The following is an 18,114-nucleotide window of genomic DNA, read 5'->3' as shown; positions in this document are numbered from 1 at the left end:
AGACACTAGTTTTGGTAAAAAGAAAAGGCACTGGCAATAGTTGAGTGTGGAAACCAAATTACAGTTGTTTAAAAAAGGAGAGAAAGTTAATATGGATAGTGTGATACATTATAGCTATACTGCCACGAGTAAGTTATTTAATCTATGTTCCAAGTAACCCTAAGTTGGGGAGTACCTAACTATCAATGAAATACCCATCAAATCACAGGTATGATCCCTCACCACTGCTATCCCCCCAAAAAGGGCTAAGAAGTAGAGGTGGAGAACATGTATACTACCACTTCCTACTTCATTCAGCTTCTCTGAGAAAGTACTATATAAACCACAAAGGACTAAGTAAGTAAATTTACCTTTATTACTCCATATGGACAAGAGGTTTGGCCAGAGAAAGGAGGTACTAAGTGAAATCAGTCAGCTAGTATTTATTAAACGTCTATGTTCTGAGCACCATGCTAAGTACTGGGGATACAAAGACAAAACCCAAGGTTTGTTGGGGGATGTGCTTTTAAAGTGGAAGCATGGCAATAGGGCTACTGGATAGTCATTTGGGGTCAGAAAGACCTTAGGTTTGGGCCTCCCTCAGATATTTTCTAGCTCTGTGAGCAATGACAATAACTTAACTGCTGTCTGCCTCAGTTTCTTCAATTGTAAAAATCATGAGCGCACCATTCTGTTATAAATCTTAAATGTATTAATTTGTAATGTAAGAATTTATGTTAAAGATCAAATGGAACTAGATCATGAAGAGAAGAGACATTAAAGATGAGAGGAAGAGGTGTAAAGTTTGGGAGATATTAGAAAGGGATGATAATTACTTCTGATACTAAAGGCAAGTCTAAAGGAAGGTTGTAGGGATAAAGATGGAATTGTATATTCAAATTCATGCCAATGATCTCCATTTTCTCAGTAAAGATCTCTTTTAAAGTGTTAAAGAGGATGATAGTGGCTAATTTACTTGCTGAGATAAGAGGTGAACTAGTGGTTTGATGTCTAGGAGCTTAGAAAAATGTTGGTATCCCTGAGATAAATGGGAAACAAATGGAGCTAAATTTTTTTAGTGGGAAGACAGATTGTACATAATGAATGCAAGTAGGAAAACACTGGGTTTCAGATAAGTCAGGTATGAAAACGTAAATTTAGGTGTCATGAGTCCATTGATATTTTAAGCCTTCAGAATACAAAACCTCTCCAATATCTGCAATTTAGTATCATTGCAACAGTATTGAGGCAACACCATCTCCATCTTTATAGATGAAATTAAAACAAAGTTTAAGCCAAGTTTATTAGTTTATTAAGGTCAGTTGCCCAAATGTGTTGAAGTTCAGAAAAATATTTCTCATAGAACGAAGATTCCAATACTTTTCGGTTTGGGGTAAAAATTTAAATTTGATTTTCATTACATTTGATAGTAAAAGCTAACTGCAAAGTTCCCAAGATTGGTTTACTTGTTCTGAAACTCAGTATAACAATGGTAATTTTTTTTTTTTTGCTCAAGCTATTCCCCATGCCAAGGAAGGCACTTTCTCTTCACATCTGCCTTTCAGAATACTCGGTTCCCTTTATTCCCTTCTTCCTTTTTCATCCCAGTTAAAGTGACCTTTGGGCTCTTTTACTCATATAATACTCTTTTTCCTATCATATCTTTGCATTGGGCTTTCCTGAATGCATTCATTCCCTCTACTTCGTTGGTTCCTGCTGTTCAAAACTCAAAGCATTCTTGTTCTAAACAAGTTTTTCTGATCTTCCAAGACTGCTAATGCCGTCTCTCCCAAACTGCGTTGTGTTTTAAACTACTTTGCCTTTATTCTCATATTTATTCTGCATACTTATCAGCTAGGAAGACCTGAATTCAAATCCTCATAGCCTCAGAAACCAGCTGATCGACCTTGGGCAAGCCACTTACCCTCTTTGCTTCAGTTGCCTCTATGGGAGGTGGCATCTGCTAATACTTACGTGTCTCCTTCCTTAGTACCCCGTCAGCTCCTTGAACAAGTCAGTCATTTCATGTTTTCCATTGTACCTCCATTCCCAGCACAGCACCAGACACATAAGTGATTAATAAATGCTTGTTGTTGGGTGACCTACTTCAACCCAACTTCTAAGAAAGTCTTAATTCCCTAGATGTTAGTGTTCTCTCCTTCCCCATTAATTACACATATCTACTTAAATGCTTTTCCCCAACAGAATGTAAACTTCCTGAGAGTAGGAAGCATTTCTTTTGTTCTCTTATCCCAATGGATGAGATCCAACAAGAGCAGGCACTTGATAAAATGCTTGGAGAATCAATCCATCCATGAGCACATTTTGGACTTTTTATCACACAAAGGAAATGTACAGCATCATTTTTGTAACTATATTTGATAATATTTCCTGAGTTTTGAGGTGTTTTTTTTTAATACTGGAATTCCAGACTTTTGGGCCTAGGCTAAGCCAACGTCCCTTGGTCAAGGATCCCAACCTAGAGATGTTGCCTTGAATTCATGTATCTGAAGTTGACTCATTTGGATTTTCAAACCCGATTTTCCCAATCCATGGTTTAGAATTGTATCTATAGACCAAAAGTGGGAAAAATAAACCATTTACAAGAGAAATGCTTTGCATTTTAATCAAAAATTTCCTCTTTCCTGGAAAAAGTGGGATCCCTGAGAAACTGCGATTTCTGGAACTGCTTTGGTTCATCGGTGAAGGGTTAGATTAAAGGGGATCAGAGAGTGGGCAAAGGGCTCCCCTCTCCCGCCGGCGTCCGGACAAAAGGATGCGGCTCCTGGCCCGCGTCTCTGACGGTGGGGGCCCCTAGGACCGCTTCTGGTGCCCGGTCCGCGGGGAGGGCTCGGGCCGCTCTCAGCACCGGGAGTAGCGGGGACCCGCCCGCTCTCCCACAAACGCCGGCCCTTCATTCCTGCCACCGCGGGCGCTGGGGGCGGGGAGGGACTCCCGCTCGCTTCCAACACACCGTGCCCGGGGCAGCCGGTCCTTTGTAAAGGCCGGGGGCGAGGGCGACGCGGCGCTCGCGAGGCCGCCGGCCTCTCCATCACGGGAGGGGGAGGGGGGAGGCTGGAGCCGCCGGGCCAGCGCGGCCTCCGATAGGGTGGGGGTGGGGACAGCACCCCGCCCCGGGAGTCCGCCGCGCGGCCGCCACCCTCGGACAATAGGCTCCCCGGGTCTCTTCCCCGCCGGGGTTCCCGAGCACGCGGCGTGCACGGCCCCCGCCCGCAGTCGGCGCTGCGGGGCCTGGGGCTCTTGGAGATCGGCTGCGCCTCCAGACCCGGAGCAAGGGGAGCGGGCGAGCCTTCCCCGGGGAGGGCTGGGGGGGAGACAGGCCTTTGCCGCCGTGATCGCCGCGGTGCCCCCCTCCCGACCCACGGGAAAGCGAGCCGTTGTGTAATGCGGGTGGGCCGCGGGAACAATGAGGCAGCGGAGGAGAAGGGGAAGGCCGCCTCCTTCGGCTTCTCCCGATTTACGCACAGCTCCCAGCCCCCTCCCCGCCGCCTCCGCCCGCACCCAGCTCGCCGGCTCCCTTACGCCACTTACTTGACCTAAAAGATTTAGTGAATAAGGCTTGGCGCACTGCGGCTGTGCTGCGCCTCAACCCAGCTTGGTGCCTTGGCCCCGCCCCGGGGCCCGCCGCGGATTGGCGGTGCGGAGCAGATCGGTCGCTGATTGGGCAGCGGGCGGGCCGTTCGGGGCGGCTCCGGCGGGTTCGGCTGCCCCGGAGTGATAAGTTCGGCTGCAGACTAGCCGCCGCGCCAGCAGCGAGTTGGAGCTCTATGGAGGTGGCGGCGGGTACCGGGTGGTGGCTGCAGCAGCGACTCCCCTGAGCTGAGACCTTCACCCAGTCCCCGGCTCCTTCCCCCTTCCCTCCCCCTTTTTTGTTTTCCGTTCCCCTCCCCCTTCCCCCCGTCCCCGACGACCGGATCCTGAGGAGGCAGCTGCGGCGGCGGCTGCTGAGGCCTCGGTGAAGGTGAGGAGATGAGCGGAGCCGCGGCGGCCGCCGTGGAGCGGCGCGCTCTAAGATGGCCGCCGTCCTCCGGCTCCTTCTCGAGCGGCACAAAATGGCGGCGGCAGGCGGCGGCGGCCATGGCGGCGGCCGGGCCGGGCCGGTCTCCCGCGGCGGGCCCCCCGCGCCGCCGAGCGCCCTCAGGAGGGCCCTGAGGAGAGAGGCCCGGGACGGTGGGGCTGCGTCAGGCCGCCGGGCGGCCGCTGGCCGGGGGCGCCGGCGAGGGCGGGGGAGAGGAAGGAGCCGGGGAGCGAGGCCGGCTCCCGGGTCACCCCGGGCGGCAGTGGCTGCGGCGGCGGCCGAGGCCTCGCGTCGCGGTTTCGCATTGCGGCGGCCGCGGCGGCCCCGGGGCGGGGCCGGCTTGCGGGCGAGCGGGCGGCGGCGCCGGCTGCGCGGCCGAGCCTGGCTCCGGGGCCGGTTACCGGCTCGGCCGTTCGAAAGGCGCGTGCGCGCGGGCAGAGGCCGAGCTCGAGGCGGCGGAGCAGCACAGGAGCCCTTGGTGCCGGCCCCGGCGGGGAGGAGGTGCGGGCTTCGGAGCGCCCCGAGCCCGCCGCCGGGGGAATTGGGGAGGGGGTGGGGAGGGGCGAGACCTTCCTGTCCGGAGAACAAAGAGCGGCTGGGCCGTGGGCGCTGCCTCGGGCCTGGGCCGGACGGAGGGAACCAAACAAAAGCCGGGCCCCTGGGACCCCCCGCGTCTTTTGTTCGCCGGGGCCGGGCCTGAGGCCGCTCGGTCACCCCCCCTCCCCCCTCCGTGATTAATTAGACTCGCGGGGGGAGGGGGGGGCCAGCAGCGAGCCGCCGTCCGGTCTGTTCCCGAGGAGAGGGCTCCCGCCCGAGTGGGGCGGCCGCGGTCCCGGGGGGCGGTGGTTACTCTGGTCTAAGGACGCGGCTCCGCTGGTCGAGCTCCAGCCTCTTTGAGAAGCCAAGGTACCTGGGCGGCCGCCCCGATCCCCCGGAGGGAGGGGGCGGGCTGGGGCGGGGGAGAAACGATGTGGACTCGGCTCCTCCCCCCGCGGCCGGGTCCCCTTTGTGGGAGATCTGCATTGCAGCAGAGCCGGGGCCGCCGCGCCCGGGCCTGGCCGAACCCGGGGACCGTTGCAGGGGGAGGGGGCTCTGCGGGCCGCCCGCGGGGGGGCTGCTCCTGACCTCGTCTCCTTGTGCATTTCTCCTTAGGTTTTCACTTCTCCCCCCTCCCCCCACCCCTCCCCACCCCCATCCATTAATATTATTCTTTTGAAGACTCTTCGTTGTCAAGCCGCCAAAGTGGAGAGTGCGATTGCAGAAGGGGGTGCTTCTCGTTTCAGGTGAGGAAGGCGGGGAGCCAAAGCCGCGGCCAAACCCTCCCCCGAAAGTGGCTTCCAAAGGTTGCGCGCCTTGGACTGCGCCTATACAGCAGGGCTCCTTCCTTTCCTTGCCCTTCCCTTTAACGAGATGATGTATAATGGGGTGGAGAAATTAATGCTGAACAAGGTTTTTTAAAAGCGGGCAGTGGCCATCTTTTACCCTAAACAGGGATGCGGGGTAATCCAGGAACTTGCTGTACCTTCCAAGTGGAAATTTCCAAAATTACATAGCGTTACTACTGGCCCTTAAAGCCCTTGCTGTATTAAAAAGGTGGGGGGTTTATAGTAAAAAGTGACATTGGCTAAAATGAGGCTTTGTTTTTGAAAATAGTGCTTCTTCGGGCGGAGGAGGAAGTAGGGGTGCACCTCAGCACTATCCCAAGACTGCCAGCAACAGGTACTTTGATTTACGTCCCTAAAGCAGTGAGAGTAGTAACATTCCATCTTGAAGGATTTTTGTGTTTTCTAGTGCAGTGCAGAGATCGTCCTCCCTATCCTTCTCCATAATTGTTGCACATTGGGTATTGGGAACTCCTAAGGAAACACTGCTTTGTGAATTCTCCAGTGCAAAATTTTGCTTAAAAGGCTTATGTCCTTCATTAATTAGTTTCACTTGCCTTTTGTATTTCTTGGGGGGAGTTGAAGGGGAATTAGCCCTCAGAACTGTATAGCGTTTTTCTCATTTGGTAGTCTTCCTTAGTCATAAAAGTCTGAATACTGATGGTCTGGTGCCCTCATTTGTGAAAAGAAGTCTTAGATCCAGAGAGATTAGCATTCTGAGGAGCAATTTAGGAGCTATCATAGAATGTGCTTACATTTCTTGGTATTTTTTTTGACCTTTTATTTATATACATAAACTGGTGTATATATTGGGAGAAGGGTACTAAACTGAGTTGTTTTGTTTTCCCCTCAAGGGATTGTTGAGCTAGTGAATGTAGTATGTTTAGATATCTTTGAACTAATAGGAATCTTGGCCTTTACTTTTGTCTTCCACTTTTTTAAACAGCGAGTTCCTGGGGAAAACCCCAGGGCAAAACGCTCAGAAATGGATCCCTGCACGAAGCACTAGACGAGATGACAACTCCGCAGCAAACAACTCCGCAAACGAAAAAGAACGACATGACGCAATCTTCAGGAAAGTAAGAGGGTAAGGAAAAGACTTTCTGATTTTTAACAAAAAAATGGCTTACAGACTATTATGTGTAAATGGTATTGCCTGGAATGACAATTAGTATTTGCAGCAAAAGAAGAAAAAGTAAATAATTGATACATTTACCTTTAAAGTTCAGTGCATTATACTGAGGAGCAAATACATAAATACTTGGTAACTTGGAATGTGGTGAAATATACTACTTGAATAATTAAACTCGGTAGGTTTAAAAATATGATATGTAATCTTTGTTGGCCTTTTCTGAAGTCCTGGCAGATTTGTCTTTTTTATTCATAAGTCTCCTCCCAACCTCTAGGGATTTTCAGACAGCAAGGACCCCCTTGTGTTGCTGTATATGCACAGAACTTAATTATAAAACCTTGTATAACCTAACAATCTTGACAACTTTGAGTTGAGCTTTAAGAAAACTTTAGATAAGAATATAGTTAATTTCTTAAAGGCTCATAAATTTATAGAAAATATTCTGATATTTGGACTAGTGACAAGGAAAATCACTTAAATGTTTGTTTTTTCCCCAGCATACTAAATAAGCTTACTCCTGAAAAGTTTGACAAGCTATGCCTTGAGCTCCTCAATGTGGGTGTAGAGTCTAAACTCATCTTAAAAGGAGTCATACTGCTGGTAAGTTAAACTAAGAAGAGTATTAAGAACTTTTCTCTTAGAGCCATTAATTATCTTAATAGCTTAAATTTGGTGAATTTTTTTTTTATTCTTAAAACACGTGTCCGAATTTGTAATGCTAAAATTACTCTTGAAGATACATATACTTTGAGATTTTGTGATTGCAAAATGCTCTAAACTCTCAAGTAACTTAAATTCTTGGAGAAGAGGGCAGGGCATATTAATGCAAGTGAATACAGAGTAATGACAGAAAAGATAAAGCAAAGAAATCGTCTTTTGGAATATTTGAAGAAGAAAGTACTAGGATAGGGATGCAGGAAGAAAGACTTGGAGAGGTAACACCTGAATCAACATTATTCCCTTGCTCTCTACTATGTGTGTGAAGAGACACATCTAGCAACCAAAGCAGCTGGTTTCTTTTCCAGTCAAATAGAAAGTAATTACTTTCAAAAACACTTGTAGGTGTAATGCAAATGGCAGACACGGTGTAGTGATCAGATTTACTTAGTGTGGTTTGTTTTTTTATTTTATTTTTTTAAACCTCCATTTTCTTGAGTTATATAATAATTAAGCCAGATATCAAACAATGTTTATTAAAGTAGTAAATTTTTGTTGGTAGATTGTGGACAAAGCCCTTGAAGAGCCAAAGTATAGCTCACTGTATGCTCAACTATGTCTGCGACTGGCAGAAGATGCACCAAACTTTGATGGCCCAGCAGCTGAGGGTCAACCAGGACAGAAGCAAAGCACAGTAAGGGTTTGTTCATTTTTCTTTCTTTTTTGCTTGCCAAAAAGTTTACATATTTATATTTGCTATTCGTTTGCTTTTAGAGTATTTCATTAGTGTTTCTTCTTTCCAATAGACATTCAGACGCCTCCTAATTTCCAAACTACAAGATGAATTTGAAAACCGAACCAGAAATGTTGATAGTAAGATTTTGTCTTGTTTTTCTATTCCCTGATCTCTATCCCATACACTACCCAACCCCTCAGTACTCTTTTTGTTAATGAACTTGAACACTGAAACTTTGGTTTTGGTACTTTCTAGTCTATGACAAACGTGACAACCCCCTCCTTCCTGAGGAGGAGGAACAGAGAGCCATTGCTAAGATCAAGATGTTGGGGAACATCAAATTCATTGGAGAACTTGGCAAGCTTGATCTTATTCATGAATCTATCCTTCATAAGTGCATCAAAACAGTAAGTGTTCTGGTATTCATTTTTCCTTTAAAAGCTCAAATTAATGATGTAGGGGAGAGCCATTTTCATACCATCTACCTTGATGTGAGATAAATTTCTAGCTAAGCAATAAGCTTAATGGTTACAAAAAGCCATCTGCCCAGTGTGGCCATTTTTGGAAGCTGGAAATGCCTTAGCTGATAACTAACTTTTCATGGTGTCTGAAACTTGTGTTGTCTTATGGTGGCTGCTACAAAGAATTTAATGAATTCTTTTTTGTCATATTACAGCTTTTGGAAAAGAAGAAGAGAGTACAACTCAAAGATATGGGAGAGGATTTGGAGTGCCTCTGTCAGATAATGAGGACAGTGGGGCCTAGGTTAGATCATGAAAGAGCCAAGGTATTGTCATTCAGTCTTTATCAATCTTCTTTTATCCCCTTTATCAAACATATAGTTGGTTATGATGACATAGGCCATTCCAATGTATATTTAAATGACTTTGGTTATAATTATAATTTTTAGTGTGAATTAGTAACTAGAACACTTATTTAAATCTTATCCTAATTACTATATTTTTTGTCTTTTGTTCAGTCCTTAATGGATCAGTATTTTGCCCGAATGTGTTCCTTAATGCTAAGTAAGGAATTGCCAGCAAGGATTCGTTTCCTGCTGCAGGTAAGATTTTTGTTCATAAGTAACTATTGCTCTGATTGTCATTCTCACCAAATAAAACAAATTTTTTTTTTTTAATATAATTAAAGGATACTGTGGAGTTGCGAGAACACAATTGGGTTCCTCGCAAAGCTTTTCTTGACAATGGACCAAAGACGATCAATCAAATCCGTCAAGATGCAGTAAAAGTAAGGGATTTTTTTGGTGATGTTTGAGATACAGTTGGAATTTTGCTAATTAGCATCTTGATTTCATGATTTATATTTGCCTTTAGAGCACTGAACCTCATTTTGCATTTTCTTGTTTTGTACTAGGGACAAGTAGATCAGGGAATAATTTTAAGATAGTAACTCAACGTAAATTATGGTTACGTTATTGACTTTTGACTACTTTGGGGTTCTATGTAGCTACAAATAATAATAGATTCTTTTTTGGTGTTTTGAAGGATCTAGGAGTTTTTATTCCTGCTCCTATGGCTCAAGGGATGAGAAGTGACTTTTTCCTGGAGGGACCGTTTATGCCACCCAGGATGAAACTCGACAGGGACCCACTTGGAGGACTTGCTGATATGTTTGGACAAATGCCAGGTAACTGAAATGCATGAAAAATTAAAGTTTCACTGTGGGAAAGTTTTTAAAGATATAGAATCCTTATTAGTTAATAATTTTTCTTTTTAAGGTAGCGGAATTGGTACTGGTCCAGGAGTTATCCAGGATAGATTTTCACCCACCATGGGACGTCATCGATCAAATCAACTCTTTAATGGCCATGGGGGTCATATCATGCCTCCTACACAATCCCAGTTTGGAGAGATGGGAGGCAAGTTTATGAAAAGCCAGGTAAGAAAGCATTTTAAAGTGTTTCACATTGTATCTGCTCTAAAGAAACAGACTTCTAAAAACTTAAATTTCTAATAAAAATTGGGGAAATGCCCAAACCTTGTAAAACCATACATAATCTTCTCTCCATTCAGATTGTGCCAGTTTAGTGGGCCTGGAAACAGCTGGCTTCATTCTTAGTCCCAGTTAGGTTAGATGGTACATTTTTTTATTCTCCTTGTCATTCACATTCTTTGGGCATATCCGGCTAGGCTTTTTTCATGACTTGACTGTTCTCTGATTCTTATTACCATAATTTGTGGACTCCTTTATCTAGATTTTATTTCTTTCCTTCTGAAATAGGGGCTAAGCCAGCTCTACCATAACCAGAGTCAGGGACTCTTATCCCAGCTGCAAGGACAGTCGAAGGATATGCCACCTCGGTTTTCTAAGAAAGGACAGCTTAATGCAGATGAGGTACTTTGCCTGTGTTGCTCATAACCATAGTTTGTGGATTCAAAATAATATTGCCCAATGATTATAGCAAGACGCGTTATTATGAGGACTTAATGCTGGAATTCTTCACCTCTTTTTTTTTTTTCCTATACTTTTCTTTTTCTCTTTTTCTTTCTTTGGATGTCCAGCGTCCTGTGAACAAGATTATGAGATATGAGGGCAACTCAAACTTTTTCTATTGTTTTTCCTCAAATGCTAGAGGAAGGAAAATATTAGACATGGTATATATTCCCTGTAAATAAGCTATCTTTTAATTTAGGCCTAGTTAAGTTGGTGGGATATGTATTCAGTTGTGACCCTAGGAAAATGTAGTGACGTTTATTATTATAAATGTCAATCCCACCTTTTAAGCACTTGTGTTAAAGATCTTTACCTAGATTTTGCTGTGCCTGATTTGGGAAAGGTGGAACTTGTAAAGATTTCTGTCTAGGTGATTCTTAGAAGTTTTATGATGTTATAAGAAAGATTAATATTTTCATTTACAGATTAGTCTGAGGCCTGCTCAATCTTTCCTAATGAATAAAAATCAAGTGCCAAAGCTTCAGCCCCAGATAACTATGATTCCTCCCAGTGCACAGCCACCACGCACTCAAACACCACCTCTGGGACAGGTAAAGAGTTCTATGATGACATTAGAACACTGGGCGTGTCTTCCTCCTCCCCTCCCCCCCCCCTTCTCTGCTCCTCTTCTTCCATACTTCCTATTGTGTTATTTCACTTATCTCTATGGAGAACAAATGCAATTTCTTTTAGTGGTAAAGTCAGAACTGACTTTTCAACAGGACCATAGGACTAAATAAAAGCTCATTGTATTGTATATATGTTGTAAAGACTGTTTTTAAATGTTTTTCATTGCTATTTTTAGACTCCTCAGCTTGGCCTCAAAACTAATCCACCACTTATTCAAGAAAAGCCTGCTAAGATCAGTAAAAAGCCTCCACCATCAAAAGAAGAACTACTCAAATTAACTGTAAGTTATCTTTAAAATAGTTCTGGAATTCTTTTCTTATTTTATGGCACATATCTAGGAAAGGCATTCACATGTTTATTGGTTGTGTTTCTCCCTTACAGGAAGCTGTGGTGACAGAGTATCTGAATAGTGGGAATGCAAATGATGCTGTCAATGGAGTACGGGAAATGAGAGCCCCCAAACACTTTCTCCCAGAGATGTTAAGCAAAGTAATCATCCAATCACTAGACAGGACTGATGAAGACAAAGAAAAAGCAAGTGCTTTGATCAGTTTACTCAAACAGGAAGGAATAGCCACTAGTGACAACTTTATGCAGGTATGGGAGCATTGTATCTTGTGTTGAAATAACCTGTCACTAATCTTGAGAGCTGTTGAGCTGAAATTCATGGATTTTGTTTTCCTTTCCCCCCCCCTTCCCCAGGCTTTCCTGAATGTATTGGATCAGTGCCCAAAACTTGAGGTAGACATCCCTTTGGTGAAGTCCTATTTAGCGCAGTTTGCAGCCCGGGCCATCATTTCAGAGTTGGTGAGCATTTCAGAGCTAGCTCAACCACTGGAAAGCGGCACCCACTTCCCTCTCTTCTTACTTTGCCTTCAACAATTAGCTAAATTGCAAGATCGTGAATGGTTAACAGAACTCTTCCAACAAAGCAAAGTCAATATGCAGAAAATGCTTCCAGGTAAGAAGGTGCTGGGTTTGTTTGTATTAACATCCAATTCTATTTGAGGAACTCAAAAAGTGATATGAGATGAAAGCTGGCCTAAGCTGGGAAAGACGTATGTTAGGGATCTGCCTTTCATACCAAACTGTTGAGGCAGAGGATTTATTTACCCTCTTAATGCTCTAGCAAGCTTTCTAAGAATTGCAGAGAAGGAATCTGAACAATACTGGTAGCTGAAGCTTCCTCAGATGGGTATTGCCCTTAACAGTAAAATCACGTCTTGTCACATACAGTTAACACAAGCTCTTTGAGTATTTATTTGTAAATAGAAGTGACCCAAGTACATTTCCAGTTATTTCTCAATCCTACTTTCTAGGAAGGTAGTAGGACTTCTAGTGATTCTTTACTTATTTACTTCTTTTTTTTTTTTTTGTCTAAAATGCAGTTAACAAAAATAAGAATTCAATATTCAATGCTGTGAAGTCGCTGCTCTAGAGTGCAATGTTTGTGTCATTTAGTTAAACCTTGCTTGATTTTCAAAATTAGTTCTTTTTCCTTAGTAGGATTTAATCTTTTTACTTGCAGAAATCGATCAGAATAAGGATCGAATGTTGGAGATTTTGGAGGGAAAGGGACTTAGTTTCTTGTTCCCACTTCTCAAATTGGAGAAGGAACTGTTGAAGCAAATAAAGTTGGATCCATCCCCTCAAACCATATATAAATGGATTAAAGACAACATTTCTCCCAAACTTCATGTAGACAAGGGATTTGTGAACATTTTAATGACTAGGTAAGATGTTCTAAACTTTAAATTTAAATTGAGAAAACACTGGAGACATTTGATCATAGAAATGTCTTTAATGTCTTTAAAAACTGACTAAAAACCCATAGTTGAAGTCCAACTTGTTTTCTTTTGTCCAGCTTCTTGCAGTATATCTCTAGTGAAGTAAGCCCACCCAATGAGGAAACAGATTCTTCCTCTGCTCCTTCCAAAGAGCAGTTGGAGCAGGAAAAACAGCTGCTTCTCTCTTTCAAGCCAGTAATGCAGAAGTTCCTTCATGATCACGTCGACCTACAAGTTAGTGCCCTGTATGCTCTTCAGGTGCACTGCTACAATAACAACTTTCCAAAAGGTGAGTCAGTATTTCATTTAATAGAGGTTTGTGAGCCTTTAGGTTCTAAGAAAGTTAGGGTTTTAATACCATAAATATTGGTTGCTTAGTTCTTGAACAGTACTTGATGGTAGGTTTTGATTTTCTTTCTAGGCATGTTACTGCGCTTCTTTGTTCATTTCTATGATATGGAAATAATTGAAGAGGAAGCTTTCCTGGCATGGAAAGAGGATATAACCCAAGAGTTTCCAGGGAAGGGCAAGGCTTTATTCCAGGTAAATTCTCTCACGTTAGTTGATAATGTTGATGGGCTTTTCAAAATTTATCATACTATTTATCTACAGCTATTGAACATCACTGGTGCTAGAGAAATCAGTCTTTAAAGATAATTAGGGGTTAGATGTAATACAACAGAGTAAACCCATTGAGAATAAGACCTTGGCACCATTAAAAGTGGCTCACAGATAGCACCAGAAGAAAGGGTTTGGAAATTTGCCAGTCACAGTATGAAAAGGATTATTTGGCAGATTTGTCCACCTAGCTATTGCTAATAGGCAATTAGAAATAAGCTTTCAAGTGAAGCCACCTACAGGTTGGGAAAGGTATAGGAATTCTCACTAAAGATTAAATTTATGATTTTGTGCATGGGATGTGCCTGTTCATTGTACCACCAGTAAGTTATATAATGGGAAACAATTATTAGGATTTAGAACTAAAACTGGCACCTTAATTAAAATTTTCACATATAAATGAACAAATCAAAGCTGAAATGTAAGTAAATTATTTAAAAGTCCCATAGCAAATAAAACTTTAGCGATTCAGTCTATTACACCAGAGATAGTGCCTTAGACTAATATAATCATGAGCAGGTCCAAAGAAAATGTCTTTGTTCTTCAGACTGATTAGAGGAATATCACAGTTACTCCTTAGCAGCTGAGCAACAGGTCTTTTTAATATGTTTACATTTGGGGTGACTTAAATTTATAAAATGCCTTTTGGTTTGGGGGAAACCTGGTTTCCAGTCCCAGGTGTTTCTTGTCTAAGATCTTATCCTAATTGTGGCACTGTGGCATAGGTCACCCAACGTTCCCTTTCTAAGGTGGAATCTGGTACTCATGGATATGGCTCTGGGGTGAAATTTTACGAAGCTCACCCCACTCAACAGCAGGAATAAAACAGGATTTTTAGATTGCTAAAGATTTCCAGAAAAGGATTCTATGGTGTAGAATATTAAAAAGCTATTCATGTAATTTACAGGTCAACCAATGGCTCACCTGGCTGGAAACTGCTGAAGAAGAAGAATCAGAGGAAGAAGCTGACTAAAGACCAGCCAAAGCCTTAAAATTGTGCAAACATACTGTTGCTAGGATGTAACTGCGTTTGACCTAACCACTGCGAAAATTCATTCCGCTGTCATGTTTTCACAATATCTAAAGCAGAAGCGTGTCAATAGGATGTTCTTCTGCCTAAGGTTTTTTGTAGTGTAACGTCTTAATCATAGTCTACCATCAAATATCTTAGAGTATCCTTAATGTTTAGATAGTGTATTAGCAGCATGCAATAATTACATCCTGAGTTCTCAAGCAGAGGCAGTCTGTTGCAAGGACCTTCTTGGCTGCCAGTTATCATAGGCTGTTTTAAGTTAGAAAACTGAATAGCAACACTGAATACTGTAGAGATGCACTTTGCTCAGTGTAATACTTGAGTCGTTGCAATATTTGATTATCCATTTGGTTGTTACAGAGGATTCTTAACTGTAATCGATGGTTGTTGCCGTAATAGTATATTGCCTGTATTTCTACCTCTAGTAATGGGCTTTATGTGCTAGATTTTAATATCCTTGAGCCTGGGCAAGTGCATAAGTCTTTTTTAAAAGAAACATGGTTTACTTGCACAAAACTGATCAGTTTTGAGAGATCGTTAATGCCCTTGAAGAGAAGTGGTTTTTGTGGGTGTGAAACAAAAAATGGTGAGAATTTGAATTGGTCCCTCTTATTATAGTATTGAAATTAAGTCTACTTAATTTATCAAGTCATGTTCATGCCCTGATTTTATATACTTGTATCTATCAATAAACATTGTGATACTTGAGGGGATGTGTATGTGTATACTTTGAATTAATGCCTCAATCTGAGGAGGATCTTCGGCCATTTTATAGAAATGAATTTTGAGCTCCTGAATCTTAATATCCTGGGTCCTACTAAGTGTTCTTTCCACTTGACTCTCCTTCCTCAATAGTTTTGTTGAATCATAGGTATATGGGAAAAATCCTTTCGGGGGGGGAAAAACCCCTAGGAAATTTTGCCATTTTAGAAGATTCCTTTGCACTTAAGGTGGTAATAGATTAATGACCTCAAACCTCTAATTTTGGGTTTCTCCAGCATAACACATATTGTTTGTCACTTTAAAGACTGAAGAATTTTCTCTTAAAATGGAGCAGTTCATCAGGCAACGAATAGAGTAATGGAATGTATCACAGGAACAGGGTTTTGATCAGTTCTGTGATGTTTGACGTGTTTCCCAGATGTTTTCAGAGGCAGATGAATAGATGTTGGTCTTGTGAACTAATTCAGTTCTTGAAGGAGATTCAGACTCACTGATCACAGACACCACCTTCAAATTGATTTCATAGGTCTTAGCCAAGTGATCACCCGTTTAATTCTGGCAGCTTTGGATTAGGAGTTGGAATTTGCTTTTGTGTAGCTTTGTTTGGTCTAAGATATAATGGAGAAGTAAAAGGATTTAGGATGAAGAAATGACTTGGTTTTGGATTCAAAGAAATTTGTAAGACAATATAGACATAAACAATCCCAAATAGTTTTTGTAGCAATGAAAAGTCTGTTATTTCAACTTACAGAAAGTTATCTTGATGGATTAGAGTTGGAGACAGGGAAACTGGAGGCCCACAGTTTACTTGGGGCAGCAAGGAATGACAGTCCTGATTAAGTTTGTGGAGGATTTTGCAAAGGAAGGGTAATGTTACTTGGCTACTGTATAAATACATCCTGTATCCAGAATGGAGGCTGATTGCTCTTAGAAAGTGAACGACATTTTTCATTCTTTTTTTGGTTTTCCTACCCCAGCAATTTTTCAAAACAGGATAAAAAATACCTGATCTGATCAGTGTCTAAAATGAGACAAGGAAAGAATGGTTAAGCATTTGAAATTAAGCAATGCGTGCTGGGGGAAAAAACTGCTTAACCTCTTAAACAATGATGTGGATCTACAGGTGCTGTTGGAAGAGATGCAATGGAAGTAAAGAATGGTGTGTTCCTGCTGAATGATGCTGAGCTGATTGAATTGACAAGTGCGATCAAGAAATAAGGCAAAATGGATGATTGCTCAATTCTCGTTATTCAAATGATTGGGAAGGAAACTCGGGGCAGCTAGAGAGATGGGCATAGATGAGTGTAATGTGGAGGTTTTTTAAGGGAGGGAGTGGGGAAACAGGCGAGTGTGGGACTGTGGAATCTATATAATTATGTTTTATCATAATGTAAACTAAGCCATCCCCCCAGGAGAATATTTAGAACAGGAATTGCTACTAGATTTTTTACAAATTGCTACTAGATTTTTTGCAAGTTGTTTAATTCATTAAACTACATTTATCAGTACATTAGGTAAGTATAAGGCATACTTGAACTTAAAACAGCCTGCAGATTTTCATTGGGGTTTAAATGGTTCCTGGGCCACCAAAGCATGTTTATTTCCATCTCTTAGGTCTGCATGATGCAAGATTGTCTTTTAGTGTTTCATCTCTTATTTAAGAATTTCTATAATTTTAGGACAATCCTGCTTCTCAAACTTAATGTGACATCGAGTTCATCCCCTAAATGGAGACAAAGACTTATAGGTCCACTAGATAAGGTATTTTAAAATCTTTTGATCAATCTTGCACAGTTTTGATATATGCCCAAGAACTGGGAAGACAACACATAAAATGGCATAACATAAAAACCAAATGCTTTGGGTATGGATATATGTCTCACTGTTCTTCTAACTTGAAGAACCTAAATCACATAATGCCCTGCCAGTTCCCTTGAAGATCCTTAAGACTTGGGGATGTTTTGCAACAGTAAGTTTGTCAACTTAGTGTTTATGTTTTAACCATATTTGCAACTGAAATAATTTTCATTGTAGTGTAGTATTAGTACAAAGTTTCTCTTAAACTGTAACTGGATGTGGGCCACATGAAATGATCTGTAAATGTTTGTTTTATATAACTATGTACCCAGTCAGGCAAAAAGATGTCACAAATGGGGAAAAAGTTTAAGAAGCCCTGTTCTGGAGCCATTTTAATCATACCAGTAATTACTGTAGTATTGTGCTCATTAGGAACTATTATATTGATAGTATAGAGTATATCTGCTCTTTAAAAACAAAAGAAAAATGAAATACAGGTATAGCATGATATCTACCACTCAACTGATAAAATATGAAAAGTGGGAAAATTTGTTCACTCCGATTTCATCACTATCAGACTTCTATGTTTATTCTATGTCAGTAGAAACACTGCTATAAGATGGAAGTCATATCAAAATTACTGTTTGGCCCGCATAATTTGTACACCATGATAGCTATCAGACTACAAAGAGCAGTGGTGCTGACGTTTACAAGGCAAAATTAAATGAACCAGTAATCATAAAACACATGACTTTAGTTGTCTAGAATTGCACTACTGAGACTTGATGGAATGAAATCTGTGACTGAAAGATTATCTTCGTCTCCCTTTCCATTCACCCAGTAGTGCTATTTCTTTGAATAACTAAATGAACCTAGCGGTGAGAAGATCGATCAAGGACTAAAATGTGGGAAACTAGGCCTCTAAAAAACATCAGCAAAGTTTAGAGATGGACAACTACAACCTCTAAACTTCACAGCTCAGGAATCCTCAGAGGGACCCCCAAGTCCAAAGACGGACAAGTTGGGGTCAGTGAGGTCACAGGTAGCCTAGGAGGCCAAGTAGATCTAGTGAGCATGAGTGACCTGAACCCAACAGTGCCCAAAGAAGCCACAAAGCCCATGGCTGTAAGAACCCAGCTCAAGAAGA

The 18,114-nt window shown here is 42.4% G+C and overlaps 1 protein-coding gene and 1 non-coding gene across 2 annotated transcripts; both read left to right on the top strand.

Moving 5' to 3' along the window:
• Positions 1 to 3,823: 3,823 nt before the first annotated feature.
• Positions 3,824 to 15,155, top strand: EIF4G2 (eukaryotic translation initiation factor 4 gamma 2; the record flags this gene model as incomplete). The annotated part of the gene is made up of 22 exons (XM_031943843.1): positions 3,824 to 3,961; positions 5,237 to 5,301; positions 5,672 to 5,737; positions 6,347 to 6,487; positions 7,030 to 7,132; positions 7,752 to 7,883; positions 7,996 to 8,062; positions 8,181 to 8,332; positions 8,602 to 8,712; positions 8,905 to 8,988; positions 9,075 to 9,173; positions 9,431 to 9,572; positions 9,664 to 9,824; positions 10,167 to 10,280; positions 10,805 to 10,930; positions 11,185 to 11,289; positions 11,391 to 11,606; positions 11,712 to 11,970; positions 12,538 to 12,742; positions 12,874 to 13,085; positions 13,218 to 13,339; positions 14,322 to 15,155. Coding segments are annotated over 22 exons (2,886 nt in total), but the record flags the coding sequence as incomplete, so codon positions are not given.
• Positions 10,331 to 10,482, top strand: LOC111721441. Its single transcript, XR_002770635.1, has one exon. It is a non-coding gene; the product is annotated as a small nucleolar RNA SNORD97 (small nucleolar RNA).
• Positions 15,156 to 18,114: the final 2,959 nt, after the last annotated feature.

Source organism: Sarcophilus harrisii, chromosome 6 (genome assembly GCF_902635505.1).
Source record: "Sarcophilus harrisii chromosome 6, mSarHar1.11, whole genome shotgun sequence".
Taxonomy (NCBI): Eukaryota; Metazoa; Chordata; class Mammalia; order Dasyuromorphia; family Dasyuridae; genus Sarcophilus; species Sarcophilus harrisii.
The sequence above is the reverse complement of the archived record's forward strand: the minus strand, read 5'-3'. Positions and strand labels throughout refer to the sequence as shown.